General features: G+C 43.2%; 2 protein-coding genes across 4 annotated transcripts; one reads left to right on the top strand and one right to left on the bottom strand.

Annotated features, from left to right (window-relative positions):
* The first annotated feature begins 18 nt into the window (after positions 1–18).
* On the top strand, positions 19–19,797 carry LOC121577774 (tectonic-1). 3 transcript variants are annotated; one of them, XM_041891652.2, is made up of 13 exons: positions 19–608; positions 1,277–1,394; positions 1,482–1,615; positions 7,457–7,608; positions 7,817–7,919; positions 8,324–8,436; positions 8,684–8,845; positions 9,154–9,279; positions 9,411–9,499; positions 11,465–11,602; positions 11,794–11,947; positions 12,292–12,423; positions 19,187–19,797. In XM_041891652.2, the coding sequence occupies exons 1-13, from the start codon at positions 278–280 to the stop codon at positions 19,331–19,333; spliced, it is 1,899 nt and encodes a 632-aa protein (XP_041747586.2). In that variant the 5' UTR covers positions 19–277; the 3' UTR covers positions 19,334–19,797. The 3 variants fall into 3 exon arrangements, with proteins under 3 accessions (XP_041747586.2, XP_041747587.2, XP_041747588.2); XM_041891653.2 differs by having other exon boundaries at positions 20–608; positions 9,414–9,499; XM_041891654.2 differs by lacking the exon at positions 12,292–12,423 and having other exon boundaries at positions 84–608.
* LOC121577775 (voltage-gated hydrogen channel 1) lies at positions 19,322–23,196 on the bottom strand. The gene is made up of 6 exons (XM_041891655.2): positions 23,126–23,196; positions 21,820–22,041; positions 21,451–21,555; positions 20,822–21,056; positions 20,487–20,599; positions 19,322–20,324 (listed from the first exon to the last, which is right to left on the bottom strand). Exons 2-6 carry the CDS (start codon positions 21,994–21,996, stop codon positions 20,268–20,270), a joined length of 687 nt encoding a protein of 228 aa, XP_041747589.1. The 5' UTR covers positions 21,997–22,041; positions 23,126–23,196; the 3' UTR covers positions 19,322–20,267.

The following is a 23,196-nucleotide window of genomic DNA, read 5'->3' as shown; positions in this document are numbered from 1 at the left end:
CATGATCTATTGCTGAGTATCTCATAACTGTTCTTTGCAGAAAATGTGTTTGTACACAATTTGGTTAATATGTTTGGTTGATGATGCCAAGTGTTGAAATCAATATTGTAGCCTATTTGAATTTTGCATTGTTGGGAAATTGGGTGTTTGATACCTGTGATTGTGAGCACATGTCCCCCTGGTGGCTGAAGACAGAACCAACAATTCGGGTTGGAATACCCAGAATGCAACAGGGATCACCTAAGCAACGTAACGCTTCCAGAAATCAATAATAAAGATGGACGCCTTTGTTTGGGTGCTGATAACTTTGCATTCATGGCCATTTTTTAAGTTCAGTGTAGCACAAAACAGGGACGATTTCAATTATACGTTTGCACGCGCTAACGATTCGGTCATCGATTTGTTTGGTAAGCATAATTTCACGGATTACGAGAATTCCACCGCTCTAGACGCTGAGATTGTTTCAACTGGACCGACTGTGGTTAGCACAAGAGAAGGGACTGGTTTTAGCACACCGTCAACCACAGAGTCCACGTCCACGCCACCGTCGATGTCTCCTCAAGTACCTCTGCCGCTCTCCGGCTCCCTGCCTCCCTCTGTCACGGATGGTAAGGACGGTTGATTGTCTCTCAAAATGTAATGTCTCAGCACCCTACTTTCTGCACTATGGCCTACACTACTTTAGACAGAAGAACACTTATCAGATATATTTCATGGAAATGTATTTGTTCGAAAGTATTTGAACAGGGCCATACATAAGAGTACATAGATATTGAATATAACATTTTCAGGCAATCTACATGTGATGTGGTTTGTGCATAGTCCAATAAAGCCCATAACATGGGTAAAAGGGCGGGTAGGCCTATACCCCGTTCTGTTATAGCAAACCTAACATAAGGTGGATTCCAGATATATACTGTATTGAATGTACTATGGGTTACTATTATATTAATGTGGTCCCTTAGATATAGGTTGTCTCCCAAATGGCACTATATTCCTTATACAGTCCACTACTTTTGACCAGAGCACCCCTATGGGCTCTGGTCAAAAGTAGTGCTCTATATAGGGAATAGGGTGCTATTTGGGATGTACACAGTCTTGGAAATCCCAGACCTAGGGCAACAGCACATTGGTTACATTGTGAGAGGCAACCCATCTGTCTAGAAAGACTAACACACGCATAAGGATCAGGGAATTAGCCTAGGTGTAACCCATTAGGTGAGCTCAGTCTACGTTGCTGTATCACTTCAGCTAAATAAGCTTTCTTTATCCTCAGTTTCCAGAATTTGCCCGTGCGATCAATCAAAGGACCAGTGTGACCCCAACTGTTGCTGTGACCCAGACTGCAGCGAAGAATTCGCTCTCTTCACCGGCTGTACAGTGGAAACAGTCCGGCAAGTCACTAGTACTCCTCCTTCCTTTTCTGATGACTTGGGATTTGACATGATCAGTGTAATAATTGATTTATGTGTTCTTTCCAGTGGTGAGCCGAAGCTTTGCAGTCAGGACGTGGCCACCTACACCATTAGTGAAACTATAGACGGCTATGCTCAGGTGCAGACGTCTGTCCAGCAGGAGGTTAACCTAGACGTCTTCTGCATACAGTCAACTAACTGTACGTTTAATAGGCCTTGATATAATATGATCTAGGCCGTGGCTACGAATACAGAGTTTTCGGCCTCGCCTCACGCCCACCTGCCGTTCCGGAAACCTCTTTTTTAAAATCGAAGGATCCGGATCACATTCGTTTTTCTAATGTAGCTGCTGCTCACTCCCCCCTTCGTGTTTCTCTCTTTACTCACCCTCTTCTGAACCCTGATGATGTAGCCTATGTCTCTGTCTCATATTTCTAAACAGCTGAAATAAAAACCCTATGGCAATTTGAACGAACATTCCAAAACATATTATGAAGGCTACAACCTTCTCTGTCTGTCTGTTGTAACGGGTATTGCCGTTGCACAAGCAGGACGCAGTACTTACACTTTCAGCGTTTTGTGTGATGATGTAGGCTAATCTTTACAGTTGCTGCCATATGGTAGTTCCTGAAAAAAGAACACTCCATGACTGAATGTCTGCCTCCTGCGCAGCTTAGCCAATGTTTGCAATGATGATTTAAAAAACAACAACATTCAATCGCTAATTAGACTGTGTTTCTGTGTCTTGCTGCATCCCACCGCTGGGCAGCCAAACTTTCTAGGCAGCTGGGCATTTATCCGGACCGGTGAAAATAGTCAGCTCGTTTTGCATTGACCTGGTGCCATAGCTATGCCATATATGCTAATATTGTGGTGAGAGTAAATAGCTGCATGTAACTCAGCAGCTAAGAAGAACATCAAATCGCTAGACTACCTGTTTGTGTCGTGCTTATGTTTGCAATACTGACAACAAAGTGTGTACGAACATGTCGATAATGTATTTTGTGTAAAACATGTAAATAGCTGCATGTAGCCTACTCCCCTCCTGAAAAAATAACATGAAATCGCGCTTTTGCTTATTGAGGAATGGAATGCAATAGTTTGAACAGTTTTGTGTACAACATGAAGTTTGTAGGCTACACCAAATCAAATTTTATTTGCCACATGCGCCAAATACAACAGGTGTAGACATTACAGTGAAATGCTTACTTACAAGCCCTTAACCAACAATGCATTTTTTAAAGATGAAAATAAAAGTGTTAAGTAAAAAAAATAAAAGCAAATAACTGAAGAGCAGCAGTAAAATAAAATAACAGTAGGGAGGCTATATACAGGGGGGTACCGGTGCAGAGTCAATGTGCGGGGGCACCGGCTAGTCGAGATAATTGAGGTAATATGTACATGTGGGTAGAGTTAAAGTGACTATGCATAAATAATAAAAAGAGTAGCAGCAGCGTAAAAGAGGGGGGTGGAGGGGCAGTGCAAATAGTCCGGGTAGCAATGATTAGCTGTTCAGGTGTCTTATGGCTTGGGGGTAGAAGCTGTTGAGAAGCCTTTTGGACCTAGACTTGGCGCTCCGGTACCGCTTGCCTTGCGGTAGCAGAGAGAACAGTCTATGACTAGGGTGGCTGGAGTCTTTGACAATTTTGAGGGCCTTCCTCTGACACCGCCTGGTATAGAGGTCCTGGATGCTAGGAAGTTTGGACGACTGTCTTGGTGTGTTTGGACCATGATAGTTCGTTGGTGATGTGCACACCAAGGAACTTGAAGCTCTCAACCTGTTCCACTACAGCCCCGTCGATGAGAATGGGGGCGTGCTCAGTCCTCTTTTTTTTCCCTGTAGTCCACAATCATCTCCTTTGTCTTGATCACGTTGAGGGAGAGGTTGTTATCCTGGCACCACACGGCCAGGTCTCGGACCTCCTCCCTATAGGCTGTCACATCGTTGTCGGTGATCAGGCCTACCACTGTTGTGTCATCAGCAAACTTAATGATGGTGTTGGAGTCGTGCCTGGCCATGCAGTCATGGGTGAACAGGGAGTACAGGAGGGGACTGAGCACGCACCCCTGAGGGGCCCCCGTGTTGAGGATCAGCGTGGCAGATGTTTTGTTACCTACCCTTACCACCTGGGGGCGGCCCGTCAGGAAGTCCAGGATCCAGGTGCAGAGGGAGGTGTTTAGTCCCAGGATCCTTAGCTTAGTGATGAGCTTATAGGGCACTATGGTGTTGAACGCTGAGCTGTAGTCAATGAACAGCATTCTCACGTAGGTGTTCCTCTTGTCCAGGTGGGAAAGGGCAGTGTGGAGTGCAATAGAGATTGCATCATCTGTGGATCTGTTGGGGCGGTATGCAAATTGGAGTGGGTCTAGGATTTCTGGGATAATGGTGTTGATGTGAGCCATGACCAGCCTTTCAAAGCACTTCATGGCTACAGACGTGAGTGCTATGGGTCGGTAGTCATTTAGGCAGGTTATCTTAGTGTCCTTGGGCACAGGGACTATGGTGGTCTGCTTGGAACATGTTGGTATTACAGACTCAGTCAGGGACATGTTAAAAATGTCAGTGAAGACACTTGCCAGTTGGTCAGCACATGCCCGGAGTACACGTCCTGGTAATCCGTCTGGCTCTGCGGCCTTGTGAATGTTGACCTGCTTAAAAGTCTTACTCACATCGGCTACGGAGAGCGTGATCACATAGTCATCCGGAACAGCTGGTGCTCTCATGCATGCTTCAGTGTTGCTTGCCTCGAAGCGAGCATTGAAGTGATTTAGCTCGTCTGGTAGGCTTGTATCACTGGGCAGCTTGCGGCTGTGCTTCCTTTTGTAGTCTGTAATAGTTTTCAAGCCCTGCCACATCCGACGAGTGTCAGAGCCGGTGTAGTACGATTCAATCTTAGTCCGGTATTGACTTTGCCTGTTTGATGGTTCGTCGGAGGGCATAGCGGGATTTCTTATAAGCGTCTGGCTTAGAGTCCCGCTCCTTGAAAGCGGCAGTTCTACCCTTTAGCTCAGTGCGGATGTTGCCTGTAATCCATGGCTTCTGGTTGGGGTATGTACGTACGGTCACTGTGGGGATGACATCATCGATGCACTTATTGATGAAGCCAGAGACTGATGTGGAGTTCTCTTCAATGCTATCTGAAGAATCCCGGAACATATTCCAGTCTGTGCTAGCAAAACAGTCCTGTAGCTTAGCATCTGCATCATCTGACCACTTTTTTATTAACCGAGTCAGTGGTGCTTCCTGCTTTAGTTTTTGCTTATAAGCAGGAATCAGGAGGATCGAGTTATGGTCAGATTTGCCAAATGGAGGGCGAGGGAGAGCTTTGTACGTGTCTCTGTGTGTGGAGTAAAGGTGGTCTAGACTTTTTTTTCCTCTGGTTGCACATTTAACATGCTGGTAGAAATTAGGTAGAACGGATTTAAGTTTCCCTGCATTAATGTCCCCGGCCACTAGGAGCGCTGCCTCTGGATGAGTGTTTTCCTGTTTACTTATGGCCTTATACAGCTCATTGAGTGCAATCTTAATGCCAGCATCGGTTTGTGGTGGTAGATAGACAGCTACGAAAAATATAGATGAAAAGTCTCTTGGTAAATAGTGTGGTCTACAGCTTATCATGATATACTCTACCTCAGGCGAGCAAAACCTCGAGACTTCCTTAGTATTAGATTTTGTGCACCAGCTGTTGTTTACAAATATACACAGACCGCCACCCCTTGTCTTACCGGAGTCAGCCGTTCTATCCTGCCGATGTAGCGTATATCACGTCAGCTGTATGTTGTCCATGTCGTCGTTCAGCCACGACTCTGTGAAACATAAGATATTACAGTTTTTAATTACATTTTACATTTTAGTCATTTAGCAGACGCTCTTATCCAGAGCGACTTACAGGAGCAATTAGGGTTAAGTGCCTTGCTCAAGGGCACATTTACGTCATTTAGCAGACGCTCTTATCCAGAGCGACTTACAAATTGGTGCATTCACCCTATAGCCAGTGGGATAACCATATTTATTTATTTATTATTATTATTATTATTATTTTTTTTTTGGGGGGGGTAGAAGGATTACTTTATCCTATCCCAGGTATTCCTTAAAGAGGTGGGGTTTCAAATGTCTCCGGAAGGTGGTGAGTGACTCCGCTGTCCTGGCGTCGTGAGGGAGCTTGTTCCACCATTGGGGTGCCAGAGCAGCGAACAGTTTTGACTGGGCTGAGCGGGAACTATGCTTCCGCAGAGGAAGGGGAGCCAGCAGGCCAGAGGTGGATGAACGCAATGCCCTCGTTTGGGTGTAGGGACTGATCAGAGGCTGAAGGTACGGAGGTGCCGTTCCCCTCACTGCTCCATAGGCAAGCACCATGGTCTTGTAACGGATGCGAGCTTCAACTGGAAGCCAGTGGAGTGTGCGGAGGAGGGGGGTGACGTGAGAGAACTTGGGAAGGTTGAACACCAGACGGGCTGCGGCATTCTGGATGAGTTGTAGGGGTTTAATGGCACAGGCAGGGAGGCCAGCCAACCGCGAGTTGCAGTAATCCAGACGGGAGATGACAAGTGCCTGGATTAGGACCTGTGCCGCTTCCTGTGTAAGGCAGGGTCGTACTCTCCGAATGTTGTAGAGCATGAACCTGCAGGATCGGGTCACCGCCTTGATGTTAGCGGAGAACGACAGGGTGTTGTCCAGGGTCACGCCAAGGCTCTTCGCACTCTGGGAGGAGGACACAACGGAGTTGTCAACCGTGATGGCGAGGTCATGGAACGGGCAGTCCTTCCCCGGGAGGAAGAGCAGCTCCGTCTTGCCAGGGTTCAGCTTGAGGTGGTGATCCGTCATCCATACTGATATGTCTGCCAGACATGCAGAGATGCGATTCGCCACCTGGTTATCAGAAGGGGGAAAGGAGAAGATTAGTTGTGTATCGTCAGCGTAGCAATGATAGGAGAGGCCATGTGAGGATATGACAGAGTCAAGTGACTTGGTGTATAGGGAGAATAGGAGAGGGCCTAGAACTGAGCCCTGGGGGACACCAGTGGTGAGAGCACATGGTGCGGAGACAGCTTCTCGCCACGCCACTTGGTAGGAGCGACCGGTCAGGTAGGACGCAATCCAGGAGTGAGCCGCGCCGGAGATGCCCAGCTCGGAGAGGGTGGAGAGGAGGATCTGATGGTTCACAGTATCAAAGGCAGCAGACAGGTCTAGAAGGACAAGAGCAGAGGATGTCCCGTTGGTAGGATAACCGTAATCTTAGGTCATCCAATTTGTTCTCAGATGATTGAACATTGGCTAATAGGATTGATGGAAGATGCAGTTTACTCGCTCGCCGTCGGATCCTTACAAGGCACCCCGACCTACGTCTACGATATCTCTGTCTCTTTCTCATGTGAATAACAGGGATTTGGGCCTTGTCGGGTGTCTGTAGGATATCCTTCGCGTCCGGCTCGTTGAAGAAAAAATCTTCGTCCAATACGAGGTGAGTAATCGCTGTCCTGATATCCAGAAGCTCTTTTTGGTCATAACAGACGGTGGCAGAAACATTATGTACAGAATAAATTACAAATAACGTGGAAAACACACATAATAGTACAATTGGTTAGAGGGCTGTAAAACGGCAGCCATCTTCTCCGGCGCCACTTCAATGTGACCAGACAAAGGCGATCAAGGAGGGGGGAGCGGCAGCAGAGCTCTCAGCACAGCAAGTACGTTGGCAGTGGAGTGGGCACTCGGCTATGTATTTTCTTTCTTCCTGCATACGCACAGAATTTGTAGCCTGGGCAAATTGGGATACTGAAACTCCGTATCCGTAGCCACTCTGTACAATCCATGACCTGATTCTCATGCTCCCTCCACTCTAGTTATTTAACCTCTTTGGTTAACTAGCAGTTTATTAATGTTAGTTGATCAATATCTGACATAAGTAGGGATATACACACCTGTAATACAGAAAAATTTGAAAGTGTGATTCTTGAATTTCAAACGTCTGAAAGCATAATTGATCTATGAGTCTATGATAAGGTAACAATTATCTATGTATTGTACATCTGTGTTGAAGATGAGGCAGGACTGTCCCTCGCCACACCTGAGGTTCCTACCGCAGGGAACTTTGATGGCCTCTACAAGCACTTTGTGCAGTTCTTGTTTGGTTCTGCCAATAATGGGGCCACATCGTCTACAGTGGAACCCCTAACCTCACATGGATACCTGGTGAGAATCACTCAAACCCCACACTGTTGACAATATCCATCAAGAAGAATCAACAGTGTTTTTGTTTTGAGATTGTTGTCTGGTGATAGTACAAGATACCTAATAGTGAAACACCCTTGGGATCTCTGTCTGCTGCAATGAACACATTTTGACACTAGCTTCAGTTAGCGCCTTCTCTCTCTTTCCAACTATTTTTTTCCCCCTTCAGTACAGAGATGTCATAGAAACGGAGGAAGAAAGTGGAGGAAGGGGGTTCTTCCGGTTGCCGGCCCCCTCTGTTACGGCCCACTGCTCTGACCTGAACCCTGCAGGTACCAGAGAACTGTTCACCTCCATATACATTCACACTGTCAGTATTGGCCCCCTCCCAATTAGGTCCCTAGTTTTTCACAGATCTGAAGGGGGATAGGGGTAAGCAGTAATGTGATGGCTCTACTTAAATACCCATACATTTTTACATTGAGCCATGGAGCTTTTCACATTGCTTTCACCTATCTAGTCCTTTTAGATGGGTGAAAAATAAAAGGGCTAGGGACCGACATGGAACCAGAACACGGCTGAGTGTTCTCAGTGTTTGTGTGGAAGAGGAGGAGGATGACGAAGAGGAGGAGGTTTGAGGGGAAGGGGCCAGAGGCCAAAATAGAAGGGGGTCACAATGTAACCACACCACTTTGTCCTCATCCCTCACTTTAGCCTAAACCTCTCTCCTCTTCAGCGTTCCTGAGGGAGCAGAGCAATAGATGCGTGCGGAGCCTGGTCCTGGAGTGGGACTGTACCACCTTGCAGGCCCTGAACATGCACAGCTACACTGGCCCCCGCCTCCTCTCTGTGAGTTGGTCTGTCCTTGATGTTCAGCTTTATGTTTTGGAAAGTTCAAACTGTTTTAATCTTAAAGTCACTGTCCAATGAAAATCACAATTTTAAAAGTTCATGTTCTGTCAACTCATACCCAAATAATGTGGTTGACTAGTACTTTACTTGTAGTTGTGGCCAGCATAAATTAGAGAAAAACCCCTCTGTAAAACCCCACCTCAAACTTGTATCTGAACAGGCCAATTCCCTTTTTATTTCACAGAAGAAGAGTGAAGATGCGCGGGTTGTGGCTGTGGAGGTGACCTCCATCGTCCTGCAATCTTTGGAGGGGACTCAGACCCAGCTGAACCTCACTGGTGACTTGAGCCTGGACCCGCTACTGTTGGGCCCTGACTCAGCAGTGTGCATCAATGTGGTGCTCCAGGTGAATTCTAAAGTCTCACAAAGCAAGCTACGCAGGATGGCCGCTCTGCCAACAAAAAACATACAAACGTGTGGAGCGAGGCAATTTGTATAACTCCACGCAAGTACGCAGGAACTATTTTGCATAGATAAATGTGACAGATACCCTGTCTCATGGCCAAGGGAGGTGGTAGGTGGGAATGAGGAGGACCTACCACCTTGATTGTAGGAAACATGGCTTGACTTGAAGAAGACTTGTCCTTTATCATAAACATTCAGACTCAAATCACTTATGTCACATTTTTACATTCTGTTTTCCTCTGCTGACAGGTTGGTTACACGGTCACGTACAGTGAGGCTGGAGACATTGTGAATGTGACCGCGTCCTTGGTACTTGGAGCCATTGACCGTAACATGGTCCCAATGGAGCAGGAGTTTCAAATTGCATTCGTCCAGGTGCCATATTTATGTATTAATTTAGCATTTTGCATCATCCAGAAAAGTGGTTTACTCTTAATTTAAATGAAAGCCAAAATCACGATCACTTCAGTCAGTAATACTTCTCTCCCCTTGATGTCTTCTGCTAGCAGAATGTGGACGAAGTGGCGCGCCACTCCAGTGGGAATCCTGGTTATGTTGTGGGGCTCCCTCTAATGGCTGGATCCAAAACAGCAGAATATCCTTTTTTGGAGATGCCGCTAGTTTTATATTTACTGGAGGTGGTTGAGTGAGTTGGGTATAATTTCTCTTACATGTGTCGTGACGTGACTTACTTTAATGTATGACTGTTATTTATCTAATCACCTAACTATGTTTAATTGTCACTCGATTAAATTAATAATGTAACAATTAACTCATTAGGAATTTGGGGCACCACGGAAGAAGTTGTTTAACGAGTTACCATCTCCCGAATTAAACTCTTAGAAGATATGTTATATATATATCGATAACAGTCACTTATTAAATAATTACCTCTTATCAGTCTCATTCTGAATGTCGCATAATCCTTGAACCTGCAAGAACCCTAACCTTATTGATGAATCAGCAATACACAAATTGGCTTAATTATTTATTTACTAACTAACTAAATAATAACAATACAAACACACATAGGTTATTGATTTCTAACGTAATACAATGAAAACAGGTCCCTAGTGGACTGGACTAACATTAGCATGAATGTTTGGGTAGTGGAGGGGTCAGAATGGAAGGGAGAGACAGAGATTCAAACTATCGTAGTTACTTTGGAGACTATGCTCACAGTAATCATAATTCTTATGCACCCTAATAACGCTAATTCGGATTAGAAATGCAACATGTATTTACGTGTAGCTGTCCTCGAGAGTTGAGTTGATGATGTAGGACTCTGGTTTGCCGACCAGAGATCCCAATGTCCTTGATAGAGTTTCTGGTCGTAGTAGTGGTTAGAATGGATACTTCAGATGTACCAGTGGTTGTCGGAGAGGGATTGTCCTCTATCTCGTGTCTTTAGTGAAAGTTCTCTAGACAACTATACATGCCAGCTGCAGACTGAAATGATAATGTCTAGTGCATTGTCTTCTTCACCTCGTGTAGAGGTTCAGAGTTTCTCCATTTCAAACGTGTGGACTAACGTCTCACGTTTTCTGGTCTTTCTGGTCTTGTAGAAATTCAACCATTTTAAGCCGTGGGGCTTGCTGGTCTGGTAGAAATTCAACCATTTGCAACGTTTAGCTCACGCTTCACATCTGCTGGTCTAAAGGTTGATTTGTTTTTCAAGGCTTTTTATGCACTCGGGGTAAAGGGGGCGTTCCATCATGTTTACACGATCTCTGATGTCACTCGGGGCGTGGCTAGTCATAGTTTATATGAACAATTATTTTCTCATTTAGAAGACTAAAATCACATTCCTATCTTCACCAAAATACTCTCATACTTAATCATATATTTTATACAACAATTTAGATGTAAACTTGATAGATAGAATATGTACACTTTCTGAGTTACAGTTATTACTTGATACCATCCTTAATGACATCACAAAATAATAAACAATATGACATGATTATTCTTTAGATCCCCACTGACCATTTCCCACATTCTTTTAAGTAGGAGTATTGTTTCATTATCCACTTTTGGATGTTGGGGTCTTGGCAGAAAGACTTCCTTTGTCTCACAGGGAAATTCTTTCTTCCCATACTAGAGACCAAAAGGAGTCCTTTTCTGCAAACTATTTATGACCGGCTGTTAAGTCATAAAACTGGCACACAGGAAAGGGGGTGTTCAAACCTTTGCCTAGCAGGCATGTTTGATCCTCAACCCATGAGGGCAAGTCATGACACATGGCATATTCTTCATGTGTTTTCAGGTCGTCAACTATCCATTTGTTGTGATCAAAGTGGCATGGGATCCCTTTGAAAAGCAGCAGAGGCTTCAGCTTTCTATGACCTGTGGATTCACTAGTTCCTTGGTTTTCTTGAATAACTCCCTATTTCGCAGTTTTTTAAGAGATATGAACATGAAATATGCACCCTATTACTGACTCAATGCTGAATAACCCATATTGAAACGTATATGAAACCTATAAGTTATATCTGAGTATTTCTCAAATGTGATGAGAGGTCAGACATATTGTATTTGTGTCCTTAACTGTCCTGCTTACTGGAATAGTTCAGAGTGCTGATTCGAGGGGAGCTCTTACCCTCCTCCATGGCTCCAAACTGTCAGACTGTCTCAGAGGGCCCCATCACCGCTCCCCTGTCCTGTTCGGGGTTGACATGGTGTCAGGCTGCACGTTGAGGTGAGAGAGGACGACTGCTCTGTTCTACAGGACCTAAGGCCCAATCCCAAACAAATCCCTTGCCACTTTTTCTTGACCCTTGTCCCTCAGCTCCTAATGTGAATGTCTTTGGTTGTCTGTAAGTAACTAAGGCATAGGGGTGAAGGGTTGGTTAGGGAAATACTGTATTTCTCTTATCTCTCTTGCTCTAGGTTGGATGAGACTGCTAACTGCTCAGTGGTATCAGAAGTGGTTCTAGGAGTATTGAGGGGACAAAGCTTCCCCCAGTATGTGGCCTCTTTTGGGAATTCCCCACCTCAGAACCCAATGGACTGGGTGCCAATAAGGAACCAAACCAAACCTACGGTGAGAAGCTTTGGGCAAAGTATTTTCAATACTATTCATTGTGATGTATATGTTCCTGTTATACCATATATTAAGGATACAGAGACAACCATTACATTAAAACATACTCCAACGATGACACAAAACAGTAGATGAAATTGATAAGACATTTTGATTGAATCTTGAAAGTTTGCAGAGAAGGGATGTTATGTTGAAGGTCTTCCACCACCAACAGACGTAGCTTGCTTTTGAGAAGTGCTTTTTCCGGTTTCTCAACAACCACAATGGTGTAAACAACAATGAGTCCATATTGATGGTTGGTTAATAACAGCCCTTATATGTTTCTATTCTCTTGGGCTAAGCAGGAAGCTCAGAGTTGCAGCATTCCCCTGTCTCTTCACCTGGAAGTGCAATGGACCCAATATGGATCCCTGGTGAACCCGCAGGCTCAGATTGTCAGTGTCATTGAAGTGATTCACACCAACACCAGCAACCTGGTAAACCTTGAGTCATCTTAAACATTATGGGACTTGGGACGTTTCCCAGATTAGGCCCACTGCTCTACTAAAAAGCATGCTCAATGGAGAATCTCCATGAAAGTGCTTTTTAGTCCAGGACTAGGCTTAGTTTTTTAAAACTGCTTTGGTACTATTTTCACAAGTACAGTGGGGGAAAAAAGTATTTAGTCAGCCACCAATTGTGCAAGTTCTCCCACTTAAAAAGATGAGAGAGGCCTGTAATTTTCATCATAGGTACACGTCAACTATTACAGACAAAATGAGAAAAAATAATCCAGAAAATCACATTGTAGGATTTTTAATGAATTTATTTGCAAATTATGGTGGAAAATAAGTATCTGGTCAATAACAAAAGTTTCTCAATACTTTGTTATATACCCTTTGTTGGCAATGACACAGGTCAAACGTTTTCTGTAAGTCTTCACAAGGTTTTCACACACTGTTGCTGGTATTTTGGCCCATTACTCCATGCAGATCTCCTCTAGAGCAGTGATGTTTTGGGGCTGTCGCTGGGCAACACAGACTTTCAACTCCCTCCAAAGATTTTCTATGGGGTTGAGATCTGGAGACTGGCTAGGCCACTCCAGGACCTTGAAATGCTTCTTACGAAGCCACTCCTTTGTTGCCCGGGCGGTGTGTTTGGGATCATTGTCATGCTGCAAGACCCAGCCACGTTTAATCTTCAATGCCCTTGCTGATGGATACATGGCCCCATTCATTATTTCCTTTACACAGATCAGTCGTCCTGGTCCCTTTGCAGAAAAACAGCCCCAAAGCATGATGTTCCCACCTCCATGCTTCACAGTAGGTATGGTGTTCTTTGGATGCAACTCATCATTCTTTGTCCTCCAAACACAACGAGTTGAGTTTTTACCAAAAAGTTATATTTTGGTTTCATCTGACCATATGACATTCTCCCAATCCTCTTCTGGATCATCCAAATGCACTCTAGCAAACTTCAGATGGGCCTGGACATGTACTGGCTTAAGCAGGGGGACATGTCTCGCACTGCAGGATTTGAGTCCCTGGCGGCGTAGTGTGTTACTGATGGTAGGCTTTGTTACTTTGGTCCCAGCTCTCTGCAGGTCATTCACTAGGTCCCCCCGTGTGGTTCTGGGATTTTTGCTCACCGTTCTTGTGATCATTTTGACCCCACGGGGTGAGATCTTGCGTGGAGCCCCAGATCGAGGGAGATTATCAGTGGTCTTGTATGTCTTCCATTTCCTAATAATTGCTCCCACAGTTGATTTCTTCAAACCAAGCTGCTTACCTATTGCAGATTCAGTCTTCCCAGCCTTGTGCAGGTCTACAATTTTGTTTCTGGTGTCCTTTGACAGCTCTTTGGTCTTGGCCATAGTGGAGTTTGGAGAGTGACTGTTTGAGGTTGTGGACAGGTGTCTTTTATACTGATAACAAGTTCAAACAGGTGCCATTAATACAGGTAACGAGTGGAGGACAGAGGAGCCTCTTAAAGAAGAAGTTACAGGTCTGTGAGAGCCAGAAATCTTGCTTGTTTATAGGTGACCAAATACTTATTTTCCAACATAATTTGCAAATAAATTCATTAAAAATCCTACAATGTGATTTTCAGGATTTTTTTTTCTCAATTTGTCTGTCATAGTTAACGTGTACCTATGATGAAAATTACAGGCCTCTCTCATCTTTTTCAGTGGGAGAACATGCACAATTGGTGGCTGACTAAATACTTTTTTTCCCCCACTGTATGTGGTATATTTTCACAACTCTTAGTACAAAACTCCAAACTGGTCACACTTGTAACGCAGCCAGTCTTTCATTCAAAACCTGTCATTGTGCATTCATTTGGATTGCAAAAATCTCTCACCACACAACCATTGATTCAAAATATACGTTTGTGAAATGTAATGAGAACATTGGTTTAATCACCAAAACATAACATAATGATATCTTTTCAATTTAGTCGTTTTAACTTCCAGTTAATCCAATAGAAAACAATGCAAGATGCATGTTTCAAATCACCCTTAGAAGCGTAGAAAGTAATATGATACTGTACTGTAGATTACAGTTTTCACATTAGGCAATACACTTACATTACCCAACAAAATTGACAGAAAATCAATAATTTTCATAATATCTATCCAATTTGCAATCAAAGGTGTGCTCGATGAAGACATCCTCTATAATTATTCATGCAAAAAAACATTGTATTTTTCAGATATAATTGCAACATAGGTGTACTGTCTGTAATCAACTGTAAGAAATTTAAATGAATGAAAATAAAACACAACGTTTAGCACGCACTCATATGCATCAATCCTGTCTTGAGTATTTGGCCATAAATTCTCATCCACATCACAGTGAATGTCCTCATTGTTTATGCTTCGTGGGAAAACCCTTTTGGCATGGCGAATCCAAACTTGACATTGTTCTGCATTGATGTCGCCACAGGCCTCATTCATGGCCAGAAGGAGGGTGGCTGACCTTACACATTCCACCATGCTGAAAAAAGTTCCTCAATACGATTGTGGAAAGGAGAGTATGGGGTCACGAATGGGCCCGAAACCATTCCTGACCACCTCTGCATGGTGGAACTTGACATTGTCCCACACAATGACATAGGTGACCTCTTCACCTTGACAGGCCTGCTCAATTTAATTGAGGAACACAGAGGTGTGCAGCGTTGTAGGATCCAAGTAATGGCCTACATCCTACCACACCATCTTCAGAGATAGCTGCACACATGGAGATGTTTCCCCCAAGTTGTCCAGGCACTTAGACGGTCGCCTGTTGGCCGATGAGGTTCCACCCTGTAATTTAAATTGCTTTTTATTTGGATTTCATGTAATGGACATACACAAAATAGTCCAAATTGGTGAAGTGCAATGGGGGGAAAAAAATGTTTCAGAAAATTCTAAAAAATAAATAGCGGAAAAGTGGTGCGTGCATATGTATTCACCCCCTTTGCTATGAAGCCCCTAAATAAGATCTGGTGCAACCAATTACCTTCAGAAGTCACATAATTAGTTAGATTGCACACAGGTGGACTTTATTTAAGTGTCACAGATCTGTCACATGATCTCAGTATATATACACCTGTTCTGAAAGGCCCCAGAGTCTGCAACACCACTAAGCAAGGGGCACCACCGAGCAAGCGGCACCATGAAGACCAAGGTGCTCTCCAAACAGGTCAGGGACAAAGTTGTGGAGAATTACAGATCAGGGTTGGGTAAAAAAAATATCCGAAATGTTTTTTTTTGTTCTTATCCCCCCCAAAGTCAATACTTTTTAGAGCCACCTTTAGCAGGAATTACAGCTGCAAGTCTCTTGGGGTATGTCTCTATAAGCTTGGCACATCTAGCCACTGGGATTTTTGCCCATTCTTCAAGGCAAAACTGCTCCAGCTCCTTCAAGTTGTATGGGTTCCACTGGTGTACAGCAATCTTTAAGTCATACCACAGATTCTCAATTGGATTGAGGTCTGGGCTTAGACTAGGCCATTCCAAGACATTTAAATGTTTCCCCTTAAACCACTTGAGTGTTGCTTTAGCAGTATGCTTAGGGTCATTGGCCTGCTGGAAAGTAAATCTTCATCGCAGTCTCAAATCTCTGGAAGACTGAAACGGGTTTCCCTCAAGAACGTCCCTGTATTTAGCGGCATCCACCATTCCTTCAATTCTGACCAGTTTCCCAGTCCCTGCCGATGGAAAAACATCCCCACCGCATGATGCTGCCACCACCATGCTTCACTGTGGGGATGGTGTTCTCGGGGTGATAAGATGTGTTGGGTTGGCGCCAGACATAGTGTTTTCCTTGATGGCCAAAAAGCTCAATTTGAGTCTAATCTGACCAGAGTATCTTCTTCCATATGTTTGGGGAGTCTCCCACATGCCTTTTGGCGAACACCAAACGTGTTTGCTTATTTTTTTCTTGAAGCAATGGCTTTTTTCTGGCCACTCTTCCGTAACACCCAGCTCTGTGGAGTGTACGGCTTAAAGTGGTCCTATGGACAGATACTCCAATCTCAGCTGTGGAGCTTTGCAGCTTCTTCAGGGTTATCTTTAGTCTCTTTGTTGCCTCTGATTAATGCCCTCCTTGCCTGGTCCTTGCCTGTTTGACCTCTCTGACGGGCCCCTTGTACATGAGCTCTTTGACTTCTTCCTCTCCCTTGCTGTCTATCCTGCTCCATGTTGAAATAAATAAATCGCAAGTGTTCACACACACCCTTTTATATGGTGACCAATTGTGGTTACCACTATGTGAAATCAATTAGCAATAACGAGTGGTCATTATGTGTGGTTATCATGTATCATACATTAGATGTTTATACTTTACAAACACACATTTTATTTCTATAGTTCTCAAAATCCATATACAGCAGACAAACCAGTTTAAAATCTATAGGTTTACCAACGGTTAAGTGATTAACCATTAAATCCAGTTGGATTAAGTGATGGTCAAATGTATTTAAACAAATGAGAAGAGAATCATATGAAACATATTGTGCATTGTATTGTGAAAGGCAGTTACTTTATATGAAAGGTATTTCTATATGAAACACTGATTAGGTTTGGTGAAAAAATGACTGTGTGATTTTGTGTGTTGTACTTAGTCAATTTAAAATGTGCTTAAAGTTTTGAAAAGACAGCCTTTTTGATTATCTGTTTTGAGTTTTGTACTAAGAGTTGTGAGATTTTACCACATACTTGTGAAAATAGTGCCAAAGCGATAAAAAACTGTTCCTATATACAGTACCAGTCAAAAGTTTGGACACACCTACTCATTCCAGGGTTTTTCTTTATTTTTACTGTTTCTACATTGTAGAATAATAGTGAAGACATGAAAACTATGAAATAACACATATGGAATCATGTAGTAACCAAACATTTTTTGTAGTAGCCACCCTTCATGAGGTAATCACCTGGAATGCATTTCAATAAACAGGTGTTAATTTGTGGAATTTCTTTCCTTCTTAATGTGTTTGAGCCAATCAGTTGTGTTGTGACAAGGTAGGGGTGGTATACAGAAGATGGCCCTATTTGGTAAAAGGCCAAGTCCATATTATGGCAAAAACAGCTCAAATAAGCAAAGAGAAATGACAGTCCATTATTACTTTAAGACATGAAGGTCAGTCAATGTTTCTTCATGTGCAGTCGCAAAAACCATCAAGCGCTATGATGAAACTGGCTCTCATGAGGACCACCACAGGAAAGGAAGACCCAGAGTTACCTCTGTTGCAGAGGATAACTTCATTAGAGTTAACTGCACCTCAGACTGCAGCCCGAATAAATGCTTCACAGAGTTCAAGTAACAGACACATCTCAACATCAACTGTTCAGAGGAGACTGCGTGAATCATGCCTTCATGGTCGAATTGCTGCAAAGAAACCACTACTAAAGGACACCAATAAGAAGAAGAGACTTGTTTGGGCCAAGAAACACGAGCAATGGACATTAGACCGGTGGAAATCTGTCCTTTTGTCTGATGAGTCCAAATTTGAGATTTTTAGTTCCAACCACTGTGTCTTTGCCTGTTTGAGGTGAATGGATCACCTCCTCATGTGTGGTTCCCATCATGAAGCATGGAGGAGGAGGTGTGATGGTGTGGGGGTGCTTTGCTGATGACACTGTCTGTGATTTATTTAGAATTCAAGGCACACTTGACCAGCATGGCTACCACAGCATTCTGCAGCGATACGCCATCCCATCTGGTTTGCGCTTAGTGGGACTATCATTTGTTTTTCAACAGGACAATGACCCAAAACACACCTCCAGGCTGTGTAAGGGTATTTGACCAAGAAGGAGAGTGATGGAGTGCTGCATCAGATGACCTGGCCTCCACAATCACCCAACCTCAACCCAATTGAGATGGTTTGGGATGAGTTGGACCGTGGAGTGAAGGAAAAGAAGCCAACAAGTGCTCAGCATATGTGGGAACTCCTTCAAGACTGTTGGAAAAGCATTCCTCATGAAGCTGGTTGAGAGAATTCCAAGAGTGTGCAAAGCTGTCATCAAGGAAAAGGGTGTCTACTTTGAAGAATCTAAAATACATTTAGATTTGTTAAAAATTTTTTGGGTTATTACATGATTCCATATGTGTTATTTCATAGTTTTGATGTCTTCACTATTATTCTACAATGTAGAAAATAGTTTTTAAAAATACAGAGAAACCCTTGAATTAGTAGGTGTGTCCAAATCTTTGACTGGTACTGTATATTACTCAAAGAACTTGTTAATCTCTTGTAAAATTATCTTGCAGCAGTGTAAAGTATAACAAGCATACACATTCAGAAAAGATTGAGACACGGATTTGACGCAACCAATGTAATATTGATTGTATGGTGCTCTTTATAGAAACATTTGTCACAAAGTGCTTAGCAAAAATCTAACTTTATCAGCTTGTATTTGTATAACAGCAACCAGAGCACCCATCGTGACTACACTGTGTCTCACTTACTGAATGTAAATCGCTCTGGAGAAGAGTGTCTGTTAAATGACCGAAATGTAATGTAAATCTTCGTGTAGTCCACTTACCGAGGTCATTATATGCCCTGTAATGGAACAACAACAGACTTTCCTTAGAAATTGTAGGCTACTGTTAAAGCCTTGTTAGATTCCATTGATTCAACAGTAACTTCATTGATGCATCTTAAACATATTGCCAAGTGATGGAACAATAGAGTTCATCTTCCAGACCTCTGGTCAATGCCATGACACCTTTATGTAACACCCTACTTATTTTTTATTGCCATTTTTCTTTTCCTCAGGCATTACTCTCTGGAGGCAGCCGTGTCATGTCTGTCACCAGCTCTGTGACCTTCGTACCTGTGTCTGCAGCCGCCCGGCCGGGCTTCAAGGCCTCGCCCACTATCGACGCCAAGCTGCCATACGACTTCTTCTTCCCTTTTGTGTGAACGACTGACAGACGGAAGAGTGGGCAGGTGTTGCGCACACACACACACACACGAGAAACCGCGGCTATGTTTTAATATCCTCACCAGCATATGTCTTAGAATGCATGGTCAATACATTGCTTAATTCTTAGTGAAATGCTAGTGTGGATATTGGAACAGCGCCTCTCTTTAGTCACCTGGTACACTGACCAAAATGTATGGCAAAAAAACCCTGATTTTGCACTGATGGTTCTCTGATGGCACTCAAATGCTGTTATTTATTTGTACATACTGTAGTTTAGATCAAATGAGATAGCTGGAGAATTCTTTTTTATTTTTAACAACATTTCATAATACTTTCACAGTGATTCATACTTGTATTGTCTTTGCATAGCAAGCAACAGTGGGATTCAGAAAAACAGCAAGATGCAACAAATTCATTACAGGATGTTATGTACAAAACATTAGCTGTCAATTCATTGCTTAACTGAGTAAAGGCATAGCACATAAATCCATATCTATATATATATATATCTCAAATAAGACGTATGCTCATTGCAAAGTGGGATACTGGCATATGATATGAATCATACTAATCAATGAAATCTGATCAGCTTTTAAAATCTGCTTAAATATGCAGATAATGGTTGGAAGGTTGACCTAATCATGTGGAATCTATCTAGCCTGAGTGCCAGTCTTTGTGCTATCATACCAACTCCTTGTCATTCATTGTCATGCCAAATGTTTGGTTTGACAATGACAGCAATTGAGTTGGCAAGAGTACAAACAGGGACCTATCTATCTGGACAGTGTAAGCGCCTGTCATGGTGGAATTACTGACACAAATGGTGTATGGATGGTCAACACTTTTCAGAATATACCCTTGTTTATTGATCAATTCCAATAAAATGTTATAAGTGGATAATGAAAATGGCATCTTGTTCCTCTTCCTGCATCAGAACTCAATTGCATGCTGTCGCAGGAGAGCCCGTAGTTTACTGTTCTCTTGTTCCTAAAGAGGGGGAAGAGATTGAAGGGTGTGTTAAAACAGGGTCTACTGACTGACTGTAAGACACTCTGTATAAGAGTCTCTACTAAATGACCAAAATGTAAATATCTTGAAACTTGTCTTGGGCTGGTGGGGGTTTGGGTTCCCGGGGGCTGGCCAACTCACCGTCTTGCCGCTGCGCTCTTGTAGCTCATTAACTTGCAGGACCAGTTTATCATTGCTCTCCTTCAGCTTGTGAACTTTGTGATCGGCCCTTGTCTTCACAGACAACAGGATACCTGAGTTGTGGGAGAAAACATGAAATGTTGGACACAAACCCATTTTACAACATTGGTGACCTAGCTAGCCATGTGACAAAGGTTGTGTTCATTAGGGCATGCATTGGATAAAGCTTTAAAATGTTTCACAATGGAAAATGAAAATGAGTGTTTATTGGACATGTCCAGGGAGTCCCTCCTTTTGATGCCTAATGAACATGAACAAAGTGGGGAATCTCTCACCGTTGACTATCCTGGCCACCCTCCAGAGTCTGAGGAGGATCAGGAGGCCCATGGAGGCGTTAAAAGCATCTTCACTGGCTGTATACACAACATCCAGGATGAAGGACACAATCACCACCAGTCCGTCAAACACCTCAAACTTGTGATAGAAAAACTCAAGCTGGTAAGCAAAGAGCTTCCCAGCCAGCTCCACCATGAAGAAGGTGAGAAGAGCCAGACTCAGGTAGTGGAACACCTGGTGAAGACAGAAAGGACAGAAGAGTTGTTGTAGGACGGTTTGGGTCACAGATTTTTTGGGCTGTGTCCCAAATGACAACCTATTCCCTATATAGTGCACTACATTTGACCAGGGCCCATAGGGCTCTGTTCAAAAGTAGTGGACTAGCGAATAGGGTGTTATTTGGGACGCACATAAATTGTGTGATTTCGACAGACTAGTCACTAGACTAGCGTGTCCCAAACTCAGCCCTGGGGACCCCAAGGGCAGCACATTTTGGTTTTTGCCCTAGCACTACACTGCTGATTCAAATAATCACTGCTTGATAATGACTTGATTATTTGAAGCAGCTGTGTAGTGTTGTGGTCCCCAGGATCGAGTTTGGGGAACACTGCACTCTAGACTCTCTCACCTGAGGGGCAATGTGTCCATGCTCCAAATCGATGATTGACACGTCGATCAGTAGCTCGACCAGCACAAAGATGGCATCCAGGATGACCAGGCACACCACAACTATCTAAACCAGAGGCAAACGCTCATCAGAGAAGACCAACACCACAGTGATCCAAACCAGAGTGAAACACCCAACATCAGACAAGACCAACCTTCTGACAAGCATATGTGAGTTAATTTTACTGTCTCATATTTGCAGCCTAGACTGAAACACACACACACATATGTTCCCCATCCACAGTTGAAATTTGATTTGAGCAAAGGTAACATTTACTAGCTGTGTTGGATTGATAGTATGAGCATTGCCTACTCCACTCATATTCCATACCTGGAATCTGTTGGCGCTGTAGAGCCTCTTCAGGGAGTCTCTGAAGGTGAGTTCCCCCAGGGGCATCTGTCCTGTGGCTGGTCCCAGCTCCTCACTAGCCTCATGCAGCTCCTCATCCTGCCACTGGGTTGTGTGGTCATCACCTACCGTGGAGAAATGCTTCAGGTACTTGGACATGGTGATGCAGGGGGATGGGTGGCCCACCAAAAAGAGATTGTTTTCCTGCAAGGTCATGTGGAAATTGGAGGTTAAAAGTTTTTAACTGAATGTAATTTAAAAATATCTAAAAGTCTCCTGTGCTGGAGGTGTCTCCCTGTTGCAACTTGTAATTAAACTGGATTGATTTTGATTAACTTTATCAATGACTGCTCTCCTTTTTGTTCACCTGGAAATTACTATTACAATATCGATGTACTGTATTCAAACATAATGCTCTCTCTATCTCTCACGCTCTCTCTACTAAGCTAACATATGGAATTGTTTTAAGATGGTCATACCATGGATCATTTAGCTATTTGATTTTAAATTTTAGGACCCCTACAGGTATCAAAAAAATATATACAAAAATAAATAGCAAAACAGACAGTCAACAAATAAATCAAAAGGTTTTGAAATGTCTGTCCTATATCTAGGAGATATAAGAAAGCTCAGGAAATATTTTAGTTTTTTGGACACATATTTAACCCCTTTTTTCTGTTGGCACAAAACTACCTCCATACCTCCACACCATTTTTTTTTGTGTACCGGTACCGGATTACCTTCAGATGAGTCCTGTGACACTTGTGGGGGTCATAGAGCAAAATGGAGAACACCATAGTGTTCGTGATATCCTCATCTTTCCATAGAGTGGTCATATTAGTTTACCAAAGCTCATGACAAACACAGCTGTAGCTCAGCGACCTTCCACCGCAGATGCGGAAGGCGACATGGGCAGATGCGGTGTATTGCCCATGCAAAAAACAGATATCTCTAACTTAAATTGATGGATTTTGGTGGGATTTAATTTATTATGTTATTTAGATTGATGCATGTGTGCATCAATAGACTCTTAAGGATATTAACACTTTCAAATGTCACAAGTTTGTCTGAGGTACATTAACACAATATAACTATATTGTTTACTGTTTATCCAAGGCTTTACACTAATTTCCTAACATTGACATTGTTAGTATAACCAATTTACTAGCATTAACATGAGGTTCATATTTTCCCCAGCTGGATTTCTGCAAACACACGTTGAAATACATATTTTATAAACCATAATATTGTCACATACACAAAGAATAGGCAACCTATTGTAACTTACCTGCCTCCTTAAAGTATATGAACGACTACTCAACAGTCAGGATGAATTGGCACTTATGTGTTTCACAGCTG

This window comes from Coregonus clupeaformis, unplaced genomic scaffold, assembly GCF_020615455.1.
Source record: "Coregonus clupeaformis isolate EN_2021a unplaced genomic scaffold, ASM2061545v1 scaf0043, whole genome shotgun sequence".
In the NCBI taxonomy this organism is placed as follows: domain Eukaryota; kingdom Metazoa; phylum Chordata; class Actinopteri; order Salmoniformes; family Salmonidae; genus Coregonus; species Coregonus clupeaformis.
Note: the sequence above shows the minus strand (reverse complement) of the source record. Positions and strands in the feature narration are given on the sequence as shown.